The sequence below is a fragment of the Aptenodytes forsteri genome, unplaced genomic scaffold (assembly GCF_000699145.1).
Source record: "Aptenodytes forsteri isolate BGI_AS27 unplaced genomic scaffold, ASM69914v1 Scaffold54, whole genome shotgun sequence".
In the NCBI taxonomy this organism is placed as follows: Eukaryota; Metazoa; Chordata; class Aves; order Sphenisciformes; family Spheniscidae; genus Aptenodytes; species Aptenodytes forsteri.
The window spans coordinates 17,403,271-17,424,716 of NW_008796044.1; the positions used below are offsets into that span (position 1 = coordinate 17,403,271).

At 39.4% G+C, this 21,446-nt stretch overlaps 1 protein-coding gene across 1 annotated transcript in view; it reads right to left on the bottom strand.

Annotated features, from left to right (window-relative positions):
- The window catches only part of RAPGEF6 (Rap guanine nucleotide exchange factor 6), a 139,794-nt gene that overhangs the window by 91,783 nt on the left and 26,565 nt on the right, over positions 1–21,446 (bottom strand). Inside the window, exons 2-5 of the mRNA XM_009285932.2 lie at positions 21,327–21,397; positions 20,651–20,707; positions 19,248–19,331; positions 5,233–5,302 (exon numbers count right to left, since the gene is read on the bottom strand). Coding sequence (XP_009284207.1) covers positions 5,233–5,302; positions 19,248–19,331; positions 20,651–20,707; positions 21,327–21,397 — 282 coding nt within the window. The remainder of the gene's footprint in view (positions 1–5,232; positions 5,303–19,247; positions 19,332–20,650; positions 20,708–21,326; positions 21,398–21,446) is intronic.

Here is a 21,446-nt window from a genome sequence, read left to right on the forward strand (position 1 = left end):
CCCAAATTTCACTTGAAAATCCTAAATGTAAGACTTTAGTACTGGAACAGGAGAAGAACCTCTATGTGGTTGTATGCAGCCCTCACTTCACATACTTAGGGAAATTACCTCAAAATTACAATTCAAAAGTTATAAAGGAATGAAAACCAGAAAGACTTAACAGACAGGAACAAGGAAGTAACCAAAATATCTAAACCATCACAAACGCAAGATCACATCGCCCTCACTTCACATACTTAGGGAAATTACCTCAAAATTACAATTCAAAAGTTATAAAGGAATGAAAACCAGAAAGACTTAACAGACAGGAACAAGGAAGTAACCAAAATATCTAAACCATCACAAACGCAAGATCACATCTACTTTCCACATCGCTTTTTCCCCAACAGCTAAGTCTATCTGAGGTCAGAGGAAGGTGCAAGCAGCTGGGCTTGTCTTGTGGGTTGTTTTTAATTCCATACAGAAAAATATACATTGACAACATAGGTTAAAGATACAATAGTTAAAAAAGAAGAGTGAACCTCACACCACAGCGTTATCAAAAAAGAAAGCAGAAGAGCAGAGTTACCCTAGCAAGGGACAATCACACTTTTCACTAGAATTTTACTACCTGTCTGCAAAGGCACAGGACAATGAACAAAGATACCTAGTAGCAGCATTGCTGTAAGCACAATGGTATAACGATGTAAAAAAATACAAGACATGAAGGCAGACAAAAGAAAAACACAACAAAAAAACTCCTTTTAAACAGGCCATTTAGTATCATCAAAAAAAGTAGTAAGACACACTGGATATAGGCGGCCTTCTTCATCTAGCATAAAATATGCATTTCTAGTTAGCAATAATGTTGCTCTCAAATTAAACAGAAGGCTTCCAGAAGTAAGGAAGTTTAGTTTCGTACAGAGTTACTCTATTAAATAACCAAAATTGTGTTGATTTCATTTTTAATTTTTGCACGTGTGCTACAGTACATGAGATCCTTCAATAAATGCATTGTTTCCTTTTTTCTCTGCGTTCAATCTCATAGGATCATAGAAACTAAAACAAGTGCTGAGCTTCTCCAATATAACAGACTAACCTGGACGCCAAGGGCTCCCTGAAGTGGCCAGACAATGACTCTTCCAATACTGATGACCCTTATTATTAAGAAGTCCCAAACTGAATAGGTATTTTTAAGACTAAATTAAAACAAACACTCGCTGTAAGATGGATTTATTTTTCTTCCATAATTCTAACTGAAAACTAAGGAGTGAGCATGAATATATCATTCGTTAGCACAAAGGCAAAACCACCAACTGCTAGTGGAAACTCAGAAACTGAGACCACCTGCTTCCTTCGGATAATGCCAGTACTGCTGACAAAAACAAAACAAAAATCAGAAACCCAGGAAAGACCCCCACACCACATAGCTTCCAGTTTAGTACCACCAGCACAATCAGAATTTTGAGTCCAGCTGACCATCAGATTGTTTACGCTTATGATTTACAAGAACACATACAAATGGGTTTTGATATGCCGCACATTAACAGGACAGGCAGGCCAGGGATCCCTCACACCACCCATCGCTCAGCCGTGCTTTCACCTGGTTAAAACTAAAGATTTCTGTTGGCAGAGAGCATATTCAACCTCCTCACCACCCCCCGAGCGGGATGAACACTCCTACGGAGGAATTCAGCATCTCTGTGGATGCTGCGAGCCAGGCCCTGGTGTGGGAGCAGAGGGAGGACCGCTTCCCTGTGCCGTCGCGGCGGCGGGGGGGGGCCCAGGCTGATCAACATGCCACGAGGCTACCAGGTCAGATGGAGACTGCTGCCCCGCAGACTTCTTCGTATTATTTAATTCTCAATATGTTACAAGAAGTCCGGAATAGCGTGTTAACTGGCTAGTTTCTAATCAAGGGTGTTGTTTTTATTAACCTTGAATACTAGCAGCAGCAGAACGCTTCCATACGGCCAGCTTCACCCACAGCACTTGCTGCCACGTAAAAAAATCGAGGAGGATCATAGGACTCTCCCCCATTTCACTCCGCAGTCCGTGCCAGCAATGAAGTATTTTCCACCTCCAAATATCATGCTGCTCTTCTGAAATCTTACGCTTAGATCTGAAGAAGAAAATGAAAGCACCAAGGAACAACACAAAGGAGACTTCAGTACATGGAGATACGCTGCAATTCTGGGCCATTTTCTTAAGTGATAAATGGACCTATTATTAATTCAATAGATTGCTCAGCCTCCAAAAATATGAGCTACAATGCCCATTCACACACTATCTGTTATCCTCATTAACTTAAGTTGACCACATTTTATGGCCTTTAAAAATGGGTCAGTTCCCAGAGGATCCCCACTACAAAACTGATTTACATTCTAAAAAGAAAGAGGAAGACCAAAAAAAAAAAAAAAAAATCTGTCAGCAGCAGAGAACGACGGTGTTCTTTAACTACATTAAAGTAGCTAATTCTTTTGCTTGAAGATAAATATTCATTATGTATTAAACCTCATTAGTATGTTGCAAATTAAACAGAGAGAAAACAACAGAATTAGGATAAATTAATAAGAATTAATCAGGGAAATGAAACTCAAGTACACCTTGTGTCAGTGCAGATCATTAGCAAGGTGCATGCCACCACACTGATGCTTTTCTCTCACCCCATTTGAAGTTCTACCTAGAAAACTGACAGTTCTACCTTTAGCTACATTTACCTGTAAAACATGAACATAGAAATAATGAAGAAATAACTTTGCACTTTTAGTTCTCTGATTTTCCTACAGAAAAGTATAGTGAAGTTCCAGAAAAAGATTTAAGGTACTTTCAGGTATCTCTATATTATCAATAGGATTTAACTACAATTACAAAAAGTTAAAGAGGTTTAAAATACAGAGGACAGTTGTCCAGGTTGTGCATTTGTCTGCAGGAACAACCGGCAGCATTTGATGTTGCTGACACGGCCAACACTGGCTTCTCCAAGGACTGTGACAGTGTGCTCCTCTGAAAAAAAAACACCTCATCACAGTTTTAGCTACTCAAGCTAGACACTCACAAAACCCTCTAGTTTCTTCATAAAATGTTTTAATAAGGTCATTTTCTCTCCAGTAGCACACACTACACAGAAGCTACTCTTTTTTGCATCATCTTGGGTTTTTGGGGTTTTGGGGGGTTTTTTTGTTTTTTTTTACAACAAAGGTGATGAGGCCCAACAAGGATGTTGGTATTGCCTAAGAATTTCATTTTATCACATATTTTGCCCGCGGAATCTATTTCACCTAAACTTGCAGGTGCACTTGCAGTGAATGAGTCATCAGCCAGCCCTGTAAGGAAAGTCGCACACTTCCCATGCATGCTTCAGACTGCTCCCGCTGCAAACGGCAGCTGCATCACTGATTAGGTTTTTGTAGGAAGCAGCACACCAGGTCTGGTAATGTCTGCAGCACCAGTTATAGAAGCTAAGAGTTGTGTAACCGGTTTGTTAGTAAAATTGGTCCAAACAGACCAAATTCTTCTCTCTGTTACATCAACTTGAAGGATTACAGAGATACAAAAGGTCTATATATGATCGGGTGAGTGTTTGTCATTCTGTGCTACAAGATGCCAGGAGCACTGAGGTGCAAGGCTCAGCTCACCCCAGGCAGTGGACATAGGTGTACTCAGCACACCAAATCCTCGGCAGCAGCAGTTAACAGGCAAAAATGCAAAGCAGCAGTGGCAAACCAGAACGCCTGGGGGATTCACGTGACATGGCTGCACATATCGTCACCCAAGCAGTCCTGAGGCATCCCTCAAGGCACAGATCTCTCCCCCAAAACTCCAGCTTTGAGAAGAGACTGGATAATCAGGAATACTTGAATTAACTATTTCACTCCAGAGGACTGAGACAGGCTTCTTGCACTCTCACCTGTGCTTACTTCATGACACAGCAGACTGTAGCTTAAAACATCTGCTGCAGCAAAGAGCGTATTACTGATGCTATCAAAGCCCATGAGCAGAATCAGACTGACGCTGCACAGAAAGAACGGCACAAAGCACAGCAAGAGTACTCGGTACCGGACATCTCTGACGTCCATGACTGTTAGTGTACTGTGAGAACCAAATTTCTCATAGAAGCTGAATATTCAGATACTCAATGAGTAAGAGACATCATCAAATTTTAGTTTTACCGTATCTAGATATAAGGAAGCTAAATCAATCGCAGTTTGGAGATCTAATCCTGCTTAACAGACACGTGGCTTCTCAGAACAACAAACATTTTTGTTCCAGCTCCGTTAGCAGCATCTCGTAAGATCAAAGTTGAAAGACATCTTCCCGAGTCCCCAGACACACTACTAGGGTACAACGTTGCACTACTAGGGTAGAACGTTGGTCTGCACTACGAAAAAGCAATCCTAGTATTCCAGCTGCTGACAGCACGTGTGCATCAACCTGGGAAGGACTGAGTTACAATCTGTAAGTACACATGAACTCGGCAATAGTAGTAAGTGTTCTGAAGAAGCAGAAGGAAAGCTGGACATGGAAAAGGTCGATGACAACTAAGCCAAAAACCTTATCCTTCAAGCTTGGCTAAGCACTCTTATGTTTCTTCTCCTCTTATCTAAAAGCCTTCACACTATATGGAACGGTAAAGGCTGGGATGAAGAGGCCAGACGCAGCACGGCTGGCACGGTGAAGCAGAGCCGAGGCGCCCGCCCGCCCGCCCCGGCCAGTAAAAAGCAGTGAAATGGGGGGTGGGGATGTAAATAAAATATTCAAGATAGCAGTCTATCGTTGCCTGACTCAGGAATGCTCAACTCAGTTGTAACTGGTAGGCTTTTGAAACTCAAGTAAGCATAATTTTAGAAGGAATGACCTAATCATCATCTACCCATCTAGATTAAATTTACATAGCTATTGCTGTAACGGCCAGTAAAAAGCAGTGAAATGGGGGGTGGGGATGTAAATAAAATATTCAAGATAGCAGTCTATCGTTGCCTGACTCAGGAATGCTCAACTCAGTTGTAACTGGTAGGCTTTTGAAACTCAAGTAAGCATAATTTTAGAAGGAATGACCTAATCATCATCTACCCATCTAGATTAAATTTACATAGCTATTGCTGTAACAATAGCAGCCATAGGTATAACTGAAATCAAGGCAATTTCACTGCAATTTTATAAAACACTTTACAGTAAGATTTCTGCTATAAAACAGAAAGAATTTGCTGAAACCAGCAATAGATTTAAATACATTTGAAAAATCTGTCTTACCACAATCATTTCTGAAGGCTCCAATATGATACATTCGCATCCTCGTTTTCCTCCAGACTGCTTGCCAAAACTAGAGTGGGATGGAAAAAAGCAAACAAAAAAGAAAGTGAGATGAACAGCCTATTTTACCTTTTCAGTAATAAAATAATTGGCAATAGTGCATGTTACAATATCCTTAAAAACAAAAAAGGACAAAGAAAAACTGATGAAAACTATTGTGTGAAAAATTCTAACCAGACAGTACCATTATCATAATTTTTTTAATTTACTCAGCACGTCTCATCATAGCCTGCTATGTAAAGCCTAAATATAAATAATGTTCTTTTGTAAAATCATTATTACTCGCAGATACTCAAAACCACTCACAATGCATTCCAGTGTTGACAAGAAAACATTAGTAAAAGTTAATTAAGCATTAAACAGGCTTTGTAAAAACAAATACACATAAATTCCAAAAACTCGGAACTACTTCTTTGCACACAGCATTTTTGATGACAGTTCCCTCAACCCCACGTTGTCGCTTCATCCTCCCAGCAAATGGGAGGACAGAGAACCTCTTCTCTAGAACTGAGCCTTAACTTGTGACCTCTGTCTTTACGCTGCTTCTTGTACCATCACAAGGAGCATATCATCATGACGGGTTCTGTTTAAGAAATATGAACACACACAAATGCAACAAAATGTGATGGGCAGTGTAATACAGCGACTAAGGAAAGGGGATAAAAGCAATCTGATGCACTTCAGCTGATCAACTCTAAAAGGCGACTACCTTCAGGACATCTGACAACAGAGGTGACTTTAGGGGAATCAAGTCTGGAGAAGGTACCCTGCAAGCAGATCTGAGGGTGCTGGAACTACCAGCAAAAAAGAACTGAGCTAGACACTGCTGGGGGGGGGCTGTGTTACAGACCAATAACCTCTTAAATCACTTAATTTGTGACTGTAGCAGCACCTGGAATTGAAAATATCTGGCTTCACATATTAAGTAAGTTTGTCTTTGCTACAGACCTGTTAGCCTGAGTTATGCTCGACCTACCCCACTCAACCGAGCTCAAGTGAAAGCGATCCCTGACAGACGTCAAATTAGAAAAAAACTACTTGATTAACAGCATCGTGGCTGGATTAGCAGTTCAGTAGTTGTAGCTGCTAAGTTACAAACTTGGACTGTCAACAGCAATCATGTTTTAACACGTACCAGCAGGTGAAATAACTGAAGAATCAGTTAACTCAAAGCAGAGATTAATGTGTGAATTAAAAGGAGGCCAAGACAAGTGAGGAGACAACTCCTAAAAAAGTGGGTCAGCTCCATCTGTTTTCACTAAGGTTACATTTGGGAAGTACATCTGAAACTTCAGCCACACAAAACATTTGAGTTACATACACGGTCATCTCTACAGCAAATATCCACTGAAACACAACCACTTTGTAGAAAACCTTTAAAAGACTCATGCTTATAAACTACGTATTAGGGGAGCATACAAGAACTTTTGTAGGATACGTGCATTTTCAGGAAAGGAACTTAAGCAACTAAACTGTGAAGTTATTCAACTGAAGCTTCAGAGTATTCTAACAAAGAAGTTACCAGTGTAATCCGGTTAGGATAAAGTATTACAATTAACAGGAGCGCGACAGTTTAAACTGTCAAGTTTTGATTCTGCTAGTGGTCTACTGAAAGAAAAAAGAAAACAAAACAAACAAAAAAAATCTTCAAGTTACATGATTGCCACGGAGTCATAAATGACAACTGAAATTTTCTCACCCCATGCTATAGCAGGCCAGAGAAGCACAAGTTTCACAGGGAAAACTGGCATTTTCACACATCTATAGGAAGCAACTCATAGCTAAAATTTTCATGCCTTCTTTCATGCTTTTTCCACACAGCATGTGATCCAGGCACGACAGTCTTGTGTATTTGCAATATATCAAAAAGAATGGCCAAACTACTCCAACTATTACAACAAAGTTAATTTAGTTTGGCAAATACAGAAGTGTCATTTTTCATGTAAGCTCAGTGTAAGCTCTAACTTCGAGGCGAACTGAAATTCCATGTTATGATTTCTCCACAAACCAAAAACCAAAGTGAAACCAACTTTGCTAAGGTATCATTTGCAATTGCAAAAAGAGTTACAGTTCTAATTCTATTCCATACAATAGAAAACTAAAGACAATAGTTGGGTTTTTTCCCCAAACAAAATTCTAAAGGAATTACGTGCAACTGGAAGATTCAGTTTTTGCAGCTTTTTAAAATAGAAATAATCATTATCGGTTTTATCACAAAATAGATTACGACTATTGCTATATCCCCAGTAGTTAGGAAAAAGCTACAGTTTTCTGCTGAAGGTCGTTCAAGCACAGTATTTTTATTGTATAACAATTTATCAAACTACTGGAGGTTGAGGGAGGATTGTTTTCTTTATGGTTTGTTTTACATAATCACAACCATGAAATTCAGCTACTGTCAAGCTCCCCTCTGCCTATGTTGCAACATTTGCTGATTAAGTAATGGCAGGAAAAAATAATGCTAGGAAAAAAACCCCCGCCTGCAACAAAGGTCAAGCTCTTGGCACTATCATTTCTGGTCCATCAAGCACTTTACAACAACCGAACACTCAGAAAAGGATTATGTTCCAAAGACAAACCCCACCCTTCTAATCCTAAAGAATAAACTACTCATATTTACAAGTCAATAGGTCAAGTTTAATTATGTCCTGGTGCACATCATGGGATGTTTTATCGATTATACCACAACAGAGCTCCTTCAAAAAGAGGCAGCGTCATATGATTTTTCCCCAGCCATAACCACCACGTTAAAAATTGGTATTTTTAAAACATTCTTCTTAATTAACATACCTGTGTTTTAGAAACACGGGTTTTAACTTTCTTAATGACTTATTCCATATTTTTCTTTAGAATACAAATGTGTAGCTTCTCTAACATTTAAGAGGTTTGCTGGCATGAGTATATTCCACTAACTTGCCAATTTTAATCAAGGCTTCAGAATGATGTTCATTCCTAATTGTCTTGTAAAATTACACAATGAAATGTTTAGAATAAACAGAAACTCAGCCCTGAAACCATTCACCAGGGAAGACTCTTCAGTAGTAACATCCACTAACATTAATAACAGGCAACAAGAAAATATCATTAGCAAATACGTAAGCAGAGATGCACACGTATTTGTCTAACTGACAGGTGGTGGTAATGTATGACATTTGTCACAATATTTTTTTTTTTTTTAAAACTAAAGACCATTAATCAACATTAAAGTTCAACTATTTGCTTTATTGGTTTATTGTCACAGAATTAGAGTCTTAACTACTTCAGGCAAATACATTAGGAAAAATTAAAAATAGCCAGAAGCAGAGTGCGTGTGCATCCAAGGGAAAGAAAGAGAGAGAGGAGGCATGGGGAGGTGCAAGCAGCAGTGTACCAGTCCCAGAGCCATCTAAATCTGCTTTGAAGTGATGGTTAAAGTCTTCGTGGGAATTTTAGGTAATCAGCAGTTACTCACTTTTTTTTTTTTTTTTTAAGAACTAGTTTCAAGCATTAAATTAATTAATAGCGAGCATTGTGACAGTAAAAGAACAGAATTACTAGGTTTTGGAGTCACCTAATCATGTCTAGTATTAAACCTGCTATCTTCTAGTTCATAAATATTTACATTAGAAGAATTAACAGTACAGTACTTAAAGGTATGAAAAAGCTTAAGAGATTAATTGATTTCAGTATCAAGACATAAGAGGATGGAAAAAAGTTAAGTTGAACAAAGCTTTGGAAATGGAGGAGACAAAATCCTGTTTGGAAAGATAAGAGCAAGCTTTGGGGGGAGCATTCTTCCCGTTTGGAAAGAGCAAGCTTTGGGGGGAGCATTCTTCCAAAGGAGAAGGAACATTTCTGTGACAACAAATTGCTTTGAGAAGTCTTTAGGTGTCCATTAAACACTCACCTAAACCTAAAACATGCTGCTTCTCAAAGAAGAGAGCTCTGAAAAGTTGTACATCTAAATCTGGAAGAGATAGGGCAATCTTTTCTTTTGGGACTAATTCATCCTTTGCTGCGGTGCCAAGAACACATGGTGTTGCTTGCAAGACCTGTCATTCCTTCATCTTTCAGCACTGGTCACCCAACTCAGCACTTCAACAGACCACCACGTTCCCGCAAGACCATGGCCATGGAAGTCACTTCACGGGGCCCAGGTTTGCTCCCTGGGGAGGGCCGAACCCAACAAGCCCATTTCAGCTGGCCATCAGCACCTCTGCTCGCAAACCATCGCAGCAGCCCCTCCAACTGTAAACGCATCCCGAAACGCTAAGTCCTCTTGACGTCATATGTGGCAAGATACAGAAGAAAAGCGGGAAAGCCTCATTAAGGTACAGCATGTTGCTTACGCTTTAGTGCTTTCAAGCAGAGAGTGGGAAAAATAATCCAATTAAGAATTTAAACTAATACAAACACTGAAAGTGTGAGAAAACATGAAACTAATGCAAATTAAGCTCTTCTTACAATACAGTAAAAACTACGTCAAAGGACATACTACCAAAGGTATAACCGTTAAAGTTTTAAACAATCCAACAATTAAAATTCTGCTTGATCTGTATATTTAATCACACATATTTTAACATCGTTATTATATAGCTTCCCACTGTTGGAAGCCCAGAAAAGTCAGTACTATAAACTACATCACGCCTTTTCTTTTTTATATATAACTTTATTGTATGCTCCTGTCACTTAATATTCATCCATTACATCTGCATCATTAATTTTCAGACGCTCACTCACTGGCTTGCAGCACTGTCATGGGAAAAAAATGTCTTCCACATACCAAACGCAGCTTTGTTTATCCTTAATTTATGGATGCCTCATTTGCAAGAAACCTTGTTTTCCTCCTGATTCACTGCTATTCATAATTAAAAATGCTTAAGCAATTGCATCATGTGAGAAAGGATTCTAACTTAAAGTGGCATGTTATCATATACCAACCACTAATGGGTGCTCAGGCCACGAGATCAGACTAGAGCTACTGAAATGAGAAAACCCAGAACTGCAAATAACACGGTTCTCAGTATCAGCTGTTTCACTCGGTTCACCCATCCCTTTTCCACTGCATGATTTGCTAATACAGAGAAAACCCTTCATGACCACAGAGCCAAACTCTAAAATCTTAAATGTGCAAGCACCTGAGTATACGCTCGACTTCACTGACATGGGATGGATCAAAACTGTTCACTGGAGAGAGCCTTTGATATTTGAGAACACTCCAGTTTGAAAACTCATGCCCGCTCCCCAAAATACTGGCATTTTAACACAACACAACAATATACAAGGACAGGCTTTAAAACTTCTTTAAGGCACCAGAGCTGTTATCACAAACCTTGCTTTTACAAAGCAAACTGCCTACAAAAGACTCCAATCTATTTTGAACATAATAAAGTAGTTCTTTAAATAGGATGTATACAAACACTTAAAGCTTTCTAAACACAGATGTTTAAAAATACTTAATATCCAGCTGTTAAGTGACCTGAGTATTTGGTGCTGAAATACATCTGGAATTTCAAGACTGACAAATTTAAGGAATGGCAATCACATTTAACTTGAGAATTCCTTGATATCAATATGCTGAAGTTATTCATTACTGATGGTTTCTCATTATGCAATACTCAAAATACAATACATACTTCAAAAGGTAAAAACCACAGCCTATCCTGAGGAGCTTTCAGCCTACAAACAGATGGAGACTGAGACTGAATGCCTTATTATTTGTTTGAACACTAATTAGCAGACATCTTCAAATTTACAATATTCTACTACGTCCTGAAACAGTATTTTCAGATATGTCACTCATCAAAGCCTTCAATTATGAAATATCAGGCACTTTAAGATTCGTTCTGTATTTTCCAGGAACTACAAAATCATAAAATTATCCTGGCTGTATAAGTTGGTATCAATAACGCACAGTTATCTGTGATGGTCGATAAAGCGATCTGCAGTAATACTCGGTACTGTGTTACGTGCAGGACTGAGCTAGGACACTGATATACCAGTTCATCAGTATAACAAACAAAGGGGTTGCTATTTTTTGCAGATATTTTGTTCTTATGAATATACTTGTCTCTCAAACTGCCTGTCTACCTGTCAGGCTGCTTTTAGGAACATAAAGATGAAGACAAATTGTACGTTTTGCCACTGCAGAGAGAACCCCATGACCCCACGCATCCAGTAACCTGGCTGGATTTCTCCAATGCAGAAACATTTTGCATGCAAGTGCATAACTTGGCCTGGAAGAGACAAGTTGCATAAGAAATGGACATGTTGTTTGTTTAGTTTTTTAACCGATGAAATTTTTTTTTTTTTCCATAAGTCAGGGCTTACCCTTCATTTGAAAAGCATTTCATTTTTCCTCTCCTCAAAGAGTGCCTCTTGTGCAAAACAGCTGCTCCAGCAAACACCCAGGACATCTACTGCAATATAGCTGCTGTTCAGATCCAAGATAAAATCCATTCAGTTACCACTGAATGTACTATACAAGTATATTATGAATGGCTTGGAACAGCCATCAGTATTATTAAACCCCAATCTAAATACTCCAAAAATGTAATTCTACACTTAAATTCCGTGTCATTGTCTGGGAAGAAACAAAGAGGGGAAAACCTGCATAGCTGCATAATCGGCAATAACACAGCCACACTGACTGCAGCTAGAGAAGGCAGAATCTGCTCTTCTTACATTGCAGTCGTGGCAGATGAGTGTAATCGACACCGAAATCCTCACGGGAATAACTTGTTTTTCTGGGCATCTGCACGGAGGTCTTAATTTCTCCAGATTTTTCTCAGATCAACCATCATCTGAAAAACTGGGCTGCTGGGGAGTCTCCCGGCTCCCTTTCTGGGGCGCACAGAGCGGCAGTCAGCACAGTACCGTCAGGAGCCCTTGCAGCAGTTTGCAGCATTTCCCATCGCATTGCATACCACTGAGCAGCCCCAAATGCACTCTATTTGCAAAACAGAGTAAGGAGATGGGGAAAAAAGTTCTATGGGCGCAGACCAAAAGTTTCAGCGAATGCAGGTGGCAGGGTTTTCAAGATACAGTATGCTGTGCAATCCCTGAGCATTTCAAAGTAACTTAATTATAAAAATATTAGAAAACTTAACTCCATCAGAAAATGGTTTAAGGAAACCTGAAACCACAAGATACTTGGCTGAATGCAAAATACCAATTTCAATTAATGCTCAGTCATCAAAAACCATTTTTGCATTAGTTCTCAGTAACAACAACATTTAGCAGGTTTATCTCTTAAGCTCGCTGAAAGTTTTAATTGGGAATGATTTTGGAGGCTGCGTAACATGCTACACGATTTGCAGGCTGCAAGCTCAAGATGTCTATACTAATTACTTTATACTCTGAACACGACGATGCTTTGAGGCAGCCTGTATCTTACCTACTACTTTCCATGAAGCTGTGCAGCTATTCCAGGCCATGTGACTAGATAGTCTTAATAAAATTGTTTTAGATATAAACAAACCGCACATTACCATTTGCTTCTAATTTAACATCTCTCAGAATTTTTTAGAATTTTTTTTTAAATTGCCTAAACTATTTCTGCTTTTTTAGTTTTTTTTTTTTTAAATTGCCTAAACTATTTCTGTGGTGCGATCAGCATCCCTTGTGCTCTATAAAACCTCTACAGGGCAGCTGTTGTAAGAAACTACAAACAGAACAAAAGGAAATTACTGGAGGGTGGGGAACTGTGGACAAGATTATTTGGTCATTTAGTTGTGACAGGTCTGAATACAGTCCTTCTTCATCATGTAATCTTCTGGCTTTCTTAGAAGATTGTTCCATGTCAAAAAAGATGCACCACGTGCTCTTAGTTTGCAACACCTTCCCAGCCCTTATTCAACGGCAGCACCTCCAGTACGAGGAACTGCACTTTGGGAGACCAGGAGACACGGTCTCTCACCGACGCGTTGCCTCTTCTCATCTATGTTCCCTTTTCCCTCAGAGTATTTTCATCACAGCACTAGCACTGCCAGAAGAATTTCAATATGAACAACCATAGCCGAATTAATTAGCTTTACAAAATACATTTACTGGTAGCATTCCCAAGTTGTATTACAGTGTTAGTTTACTCACCGGCTGTCAGGCAATGCTACAAGTTACAGCCGCCACTTACAGAAATACCCAGGGAATACAGCACCTCATCTAGAGCCACAGATGCACTGAATCACCACTGCTTCTTATCCAGCGGTGAGTATAAAAATGTATCTAGTCTTGATAAGCACAGGGATGTAAGCCTCAAGCTGTCTTTCTGAAAGCAGAAAAATAATCTACAGCAGTTAGTTGCAAAGAGCTTTCAAGCGTGAAGCAAACACACACTGACAGAGTATCATCCTAAAACCTCTGCAATTGTTACAGTCACACAAACAGTGAGAGATTTAAATTACTATTGTTTTAGCCCGCACCACAATTCAGAACCTTACTGGCAACTGCAAGTTTGTAAAAAGCTATATTTACTGTATGCCAGCAGTGGAGTGGCACACATACATACGTAGGCCTTGGCAGCTGATGGAGGAAAAGCTATATTCCACACTAGAGCCATCAGGACTCAAACGGCAGAGACTGGGATGGAGACGAGAAAGAAGGGGAACAGCAGAGGCTAAGGAGCCCTGGGACAGAGCTCGGATACAGGAGGCACACTCTAAGCAGAAAGCAGTATTTAAGAAAGTTAAATCTGGAAAGGAAGGATCAGTGGGAGAAAAATGCCAGTACACCTTTCACTGGCAGAGCTCCTGCATTCCCAGCTTCCGAGACACTCATTTACTTTTTCAGTGAATGGCACAAATTCACGAGAGTTTGCAAAAAAAAGCACTACAGGTTTTAGAAGTAAAATTGATCTGATTTGAGATGATACATTCGAGGTATAAATATATTTGAAAACAAAGTTACATACATCAAAATTTAAAGATTTCTAAAATACAAGAAATTAAAGTTGTGCAAATTGTAAGTCTTCAATCCTGCATTCTTATTTACCAACGCTGACGGTCCTGTAAAAGCACAGAATTTTCTGTGTTTCTGGTACTTCACATAGAATAGACTGAAACACTATTAACAGTCACGGTAAGTTTCAAAATATATTAAAATATTGTTATTCACAAATAATAACTTAATACAAAACAAGCTAAAATAATTTCAACCCAAGCCACTGTTCATAATATAAAACTGGAGTTCCTCTTTCATTATGACAGTTTTCTTGATCCAAGAATTTGTGTCTTCTCCTTTTACCCAAGAAGAGAAAGAGAAACGGCTTATGGAGTCATTGATGCGTCTACAACTCTCGTGAAAAGATACCATAATACGACCATGAGTCCATTTTGGATCAAGTAAGTGTTTTTAGCCAAGAAATGCACTACCTGAATAGGATAATGATTCCAATTTTCTCCACTTGTGAGGTTTTGGAAGAACTGTTCATGAATTTCTTGGAAGGGCTTGGAAAAAGAGAAGTGTTTGTTTTTAATAAGACTACATCTTGAATGTTTCAAGACTTTGTATTTTTCCCTTCGAGGTTCAATTCCCACAGCTGTAGGAGTCTGTCATCCACATAATTGGCTTCAAAAGTTCCTCCAGACTCTTGATATATTTCCTATGGCTAATCTTGCTGGGAGTAATCTCCTTCAAATATCCTGTTCACATGAATTATCTTGATTAACAAGCAAGGTTAAAACAAAAACTCTTTAACTTGCTGACATGATTTTCCTTCCACAAAAATCCGTCAGTCCTGCTCTTTTGTTCCAGCCATCGCTTTCATGTTAGATGCAAATTCTTTTCCTACTATGCCAAATCTATTGACAAATCCATTCTCCAGGAAATAGGGTAATCAAGGTTATGCCATCTTTGTACCTGATATTACTGATTGATCTGCTTCTTCCCTTAAAAATCTTACAGGGCTTTTCTCATCATGATCATCAGTGTCAGAATATTGAACAGATTTATCGTACCTGGATGCAAGTTTTACTCCTCCAATTTTTAAGCCAATTTCTGAATTACAGCCTGCATACAAATTCATCCAAGTTGAACAAAAAGCCCTTCTCAAACATAGTGAGCCACAGCTTACACCGTTACTCATTCGAATACTTATAGCAAGTCAATAAAGCAGTGACTGCCCATCTTCTTATGCTTCCACGGGGCTACGCCTCTTTCAGGTTTGAATCTACAGAGTACTTTATTTCAGAGAGATCTGCAGAAGAAAATTAAGGTTTCCCTGAAGCTCTGTTGACTCTGAAACTACCAAATGGTAGATAGCGGATGAAACAAGGCATGCAAAAGAAGGAGAGCTTAACCAACATCTTAACCAGGTTAAGTTTACAGTTGTCTACTAAAGTGTCCTCTTATCTGTCAAGGTAATCATGGGACAGATGACAGAAAAAGGACAAGTATTGTGAGGAGATACCAGGAAACAGTCAGTAAATCATCACCACCTTCCCGTCTTATTTATGGAGACTGAAAGTATCTCACTAACGGCCAACTGTAACAACAGTTTGTCATATAATTATTAAACAGAGGTTGCTAGGCAGTTAGTTTATAATACAATCCTGAATTCTGAAGAATGATTGCCAAATAAAACAGATTAAAAAACAACTTTATAAGAAAAGGGGGCCTTAAAACCCCCTATTGCCCAGGAAACCAGCTTCCTCTAACTGAAAAACACCGATATCCTGCTTCTCACATTTTGTAAAAAACTGTTCCAGTATTCCCAGCAAAAGAACCCTAAAACGTACAGAAGTTCTTTAAATATGAAGTGTTTGTCAAATGCTCCAGAGGAAAAATATAAAATTGAAATTACCATGTCAACATTACAAAGAGATAACTGGGGAGTGGGGGTGTTAGGAAGTATACACAGGGATTGAGTTTCAAACTAAAATCCACTTGCTAACTATTATCTGTTTTACGAAACGCCTCTGTCTACCCAGTTCTTCCAGAATGACAATTATTCAAACCTGGCTCTTGACCTTTTCAAAGAACTACAAGGTCTCCAGATTAAAGCCTAAATTCTCACCCTTGGTAGTTATCACCTTCCTCACGTTCAGGATTCTATTTTGGTCCTCATCCATTTTCCCCCAGGACATCTCAAAGCCATCACCGGTCTCCTGCATCACTTTTGTGCAGATGACACCTGTCTCTAACCTCACTCATCTCTGCTTATGTCTTGACACATTTATACCATATTCAACAAATCAAACAGCTAGGGCTTTATCTGATGCTGCTGTCTGAGCAACAGTAAGCCTACCAAAAACCTAACTGGCTGGAAGGATGTCTCCATTTCCTTCAGCAATCTCAGAACACTTCAAGCGTGTTTTTCTTTTAATTCCCTACGCTTGCCCACCACTTTCCTGTTGTGGAAATAAAAAAGAACACAGATAAATCACTATCCCAAACAACGTACTCTTCCATAAAAGTTTATTTCACTGTTATCATACAGGTATAGGATCATATGCCCATTAGGCATAGAGAGCATGGCATCAAGTTCTTCATCAGACAAAGATGAACTCTTTGCACGGACAAATGTCCTTCATATCCTCTTTTAAACTCATACAATTTTTTTCCTATTACAGTAAATAATATTGCCAAAGGTGGTCAGGCATTATTTTTGTTTCCTGCAATGCTTTTGCCTCTGGGGCCACCTGTAAACTCCTTCTCTCCCCCTTGCTTCTTCCCGGGGACTCTGGGGCCACGCACACGGGTTGGGAAGGAGAATGGCCACTTGGACACAAGAACAGGGGAAGGAAGAGCACAGTTTGCCTTCCGTTTCGTTCAAATTAAACACATGCACTGTCCAAACTCAATTTAGAATTTAAAATATAATGCTTTTTGGTTTTTTTTTGTTTTTTGTTTTGTTGTTGGTTTTTTTTTAAGTGCCCTATAACAGTGGGATAAACTTAAGTAACTTTCCCTGGTCTGAATACCTCATCTAACATTTTTAGTTGAGGGAGCTGCACAGTCACCAATCGTTTACAAATTATTTTCATATGAAACAGTGCCTTGGATAATTTAGTAGCATTCTTTCACAACTGTAATTAGCATCACTTTAATTGCATTTAAAGTAATATTTAATGTTATGCATTATTCCTTGTCCCCAACCAAGTTTCCTGATTATGTGAGTCATTCTGAAAGGAGGCTTAAATACACATCTGTAAGGAAACACAACATTCACTTCATTCTCAGCATCCTTTTGCACTCCTTAACTAATTAGCAATAATTTTAGTTCATCTAATTGTACGTGTATGCATTTCTCCTTCAAACCTTTAGCACATCAAAGCTCCTCTGACATTTGAATTTTTCATTTCTTCCCCCCACTGCAACAAAGACACGGACAGGGAACAACCTGGCTATCCAGCAGAGGAGTGCATTCTCTCCCTTCTCACATGATCTCACTACCTAAGGGGACAATACACCCCAGGAACCACACCATGTGTACTGTAACCTGCCAGCAGTTTCATCTAACAGAACTCTGTGACCTTTTCACCATCTAACAGCTATTCTTCCTCATTATCCATAATAAACTTAGCCGTAACCTTGTGAACTAGCAACAACAGATCTGTTTTGCCTTTTTTTTTTTTTTTTTTAAAAAAGGAGAAAAAAACACTTTAATGATGTGCTGAAGTGACTTATACCTCAAGTTTAGCAAAACAATTTTGTCTAGCTTTTATGCAGATATCAACTTGCCATGTCCTCACTTCTGGCACAGCTGAACTTCAATCACTCAAGGGGCATTAAGAGTTTAACACCCAGCCTGTAGCTAACCAAGAACAGAGCTGAAAAATTCAGTCCTATACGCTCGTACTAGTACTTACCGTGAAATTCAAGTATACAGAAATGTATCTGAGCTGGAGTTGACATTTTTAAGTCTATCAACCCACGGTCAACTCACACTGAGTAAAGCGCCACTGATGAATCCCAGTTTCATCAACACCTCGGTACAGGTACATTTGCGAAGAAAGGAAAGACATTTCCATTAAGTTGGTATCCACTCTTTATTAATCTCATGGCGGTGTGTCATGGCTAGAAGGGAAGCGGTCCTAACTCCAGCCCAGCAGTGACAGCACACCACAGGAGAGGAGGAGGAGACCACGCTGGCAAGCACAAAGGCAGCAGTGCCTGCAGGAGGGAGCCAGTGCCCCACTGCCCACGGGGGATGGAGTCCATCACAGAACCACCACGTAGGGGGAAAGCCTTTATTTCATTTGATAAGAGGCGGCAGCACTTTTGTTAATCTCATCAAAAACTATCCAAACTGGGTACCAAGGCAAGTCTAATTTTTTTTTTTTTTTAAACCACTCCTGCCTAGCCTAGAAGTGCAGCTTGAATACAAATAAGTAACACGCATCTTCAAGATATAGTGAAGTAAAATTTCTGAGTGAGGTACAAGGTCAAGCAGAGTATTACAGTGCAGCAAGGTCCAGCTCAGGTCACACAGTATGCTTCAGTGAAAGCATGTCACAACGTCCACTGTGCTTCAACTATGAGATGCAGTCAGACTCCTGTCATATGCTCTCTGTAACCGATGCTGCTGGCCCCTATTCTCTTACTTTGCATAAAAATCATATATGCCATTAAATACAGCCTCCAACCAAATGGTAGAAGCTGTGTGATCTACAGTCATACTTTTTGATACAGGGAACTCTATACAAAACTGTTACACAACAGGAATTATTCAAAGGGCCCTCAAGTTAACAAGCCAACTACAAATTCTCTTATAAACTTAAAAATCCAGCCAAATGAGATTTAAAAATGATCAAGTGCAGTATTTCACACAGAAATTTCAACACGTAGGAACAGTGAAAGGGAATTTAAATGAAATTAGCAGAACATTTCCTCCACTATCCAACTTTAGAAAAGCAAAATAACGAAGAAATTATTTTGAAACTGTGAAAAATTTACAATACCATCAACATATAAGAAAGCATTTATTGGGGGGGGGAGATCTTGCCTTACCTTAAATAAACAACAACAACTTTACATACCTGCAAGGTGGTAAAAACATGGAATCCTTCATGAGCACAGATCCAGAAAGCAGTATATACCAGCATCTTGCAATAGTTTCTGAGCTGTAAGAAAAGAAAACATTGGTATCTACTTTCTTCTTACAGCAACTCAAAAATACAGTATCCAAAATGTTAATGTTGTAAAATAATGATCTACCACCCTACCAATTTGATATGTGGACAGGAAACCTAAGAACGCTACCAAGAATTAACTTTTTTCCAAATGTCTACATCCAGAATGTATCTTATACCTTACAATTTGACATTTAATTCAACTTCAAAAAATTTTTTATTGAAATGAAATTATTAATTTTCAGTAAAAACATTTCATTCCAATGGAAGCGTACATAAAACTAGAAATACAGAAAAGTTTTTATTCCGTGCTAAAGTTGATTAGCATTTCAACATGGACAGTAATATTACACGGACCTGTCAAGCCTTACGGATAAAACAGGAGACTCATATTTGCGTCCTGCTTTGCATCCCTCCACCTCTGCACTTGCATCGCATGCACATGCGGTATTGTCTCCCATCGTGCCACTCGACCCCAGAGGGAGGGATAGGGGATCTGCCAACCGTTTCAACCTACAGCCCGTAGGTCTGCACAGAAGTTCCCGTGTTTTGCTGCAGTAGATTTTGCCTCTTCCTAGAGCGCTGCATTGACACTTCCCAGCTACAGCCTAACATCCCCTTCCTCTCCCAGCAGACAACCCCACACATACACATCAACCCGGTACTGGAACAGGTCCACGTCACACACACCCAGCACACGAACTCGTAGGTGGCATCTCATTGATTTAGACTCGTGTACTGGGAGGTGTGCCTTACACAGAACGCTAGTATTAGCTGTGAGAGGATAAACACACCATAACCAATGCTAAAATATGAGAAAAAAGTGTATTTGCCTCCCAGCAGAAACCTAAAAAGAACTCTAAGCTAAAATATTAATTCCAGTAATTTAAAAGAAGAGAGAGCGTTTGAGCTCCATCCCTCCTCAGGATACTCCTACCAAGCAGTTCGGTTCCTGACAATGCAGTCAGTGCCAGCTCCAGGGGAAGAGTGCCACCTACTGAGTCGTCACCACGGCTCCCACGAACCAGAGAGGCGACACTACCTGCTTTTTAACTGATCTTGCATGTGCACAGACGCACCTCTGTTGTCCGTGGGAGCCGTGCTGATAATTCATGGGCACCTCTCAAATGTCAACACCGTACTGCTATTACAAACACCTCCTGTCAAAGCTTTTAACCAGTCTGGCCAAGCTTAAATGTTGTAAAGCCTTCTATTTACAGTTACTGAAAAAGCAAGCGATACATTACAACATGTAAAACAGTGTTTTTGTTTACACTTCTGAAGAACTCCAACAAGCGATATGTACTTACCAAAAGAGAACTTGATTGCCCTTGTACCTCTCGTAGCGGGCACTTGATGACATTATTCTGAGGGAGGAGGAGAAGTCTAATTTCAATTTTAATCCCCAAAGATCATAAGCCATTAGTCACCACATTTCAGTAGAATCGCTTTAAGGCTCTAAGACTTCAAACTCAACTATTTTTTTGTTCTAAACAAAGGATGTGCTTAACCATAAAATTCAAATTATTACGGTGTTCTTCATTATCCAAATAGATAATATACAGCATGTTCTCTAAGTGTTTAAATCACTCCCACACATTGGAATTACCCATAGCAACAGAACTGAAGGAACTAAAATACATCCAACGCTCTTTTTGTGTTTTGTTGGCCTTCCATTTTATGTATTCTGAGATCATCCGAATGTCTGAAGCATTAAAAAGCTTTTGTAATCTAGAGTTAACATAGGGCACTGTCTACACACTCCCATTTGTCTACAAAGGACTAAGCTCTGCCTTCGTTCTTAGCAAAGCTAATTAGTTTAGATTCCACGCCACATCATTGCAAAGACTTAACTCAGCAATGGACTTGGCCAATGCTCTGCCACCTCGAAGTGCGGGCAGACAAAAGCTTTGCTCATCTCCACAAAAATACAGTCATAGAAACCAGCTGTGCTAAGCAACACTAACTAGCTCCATAGTACTTTACCTTAGCTGATGTTCCCTGAAATGTGAGAGTATGTCCAGTCCATGAAGGAAAGAATAGATAGTATTTAAGTCCTAAAAAGAAAGAGAGAGGAAAAAAAAAAAAAAAAAAAAAAAAAAGGAG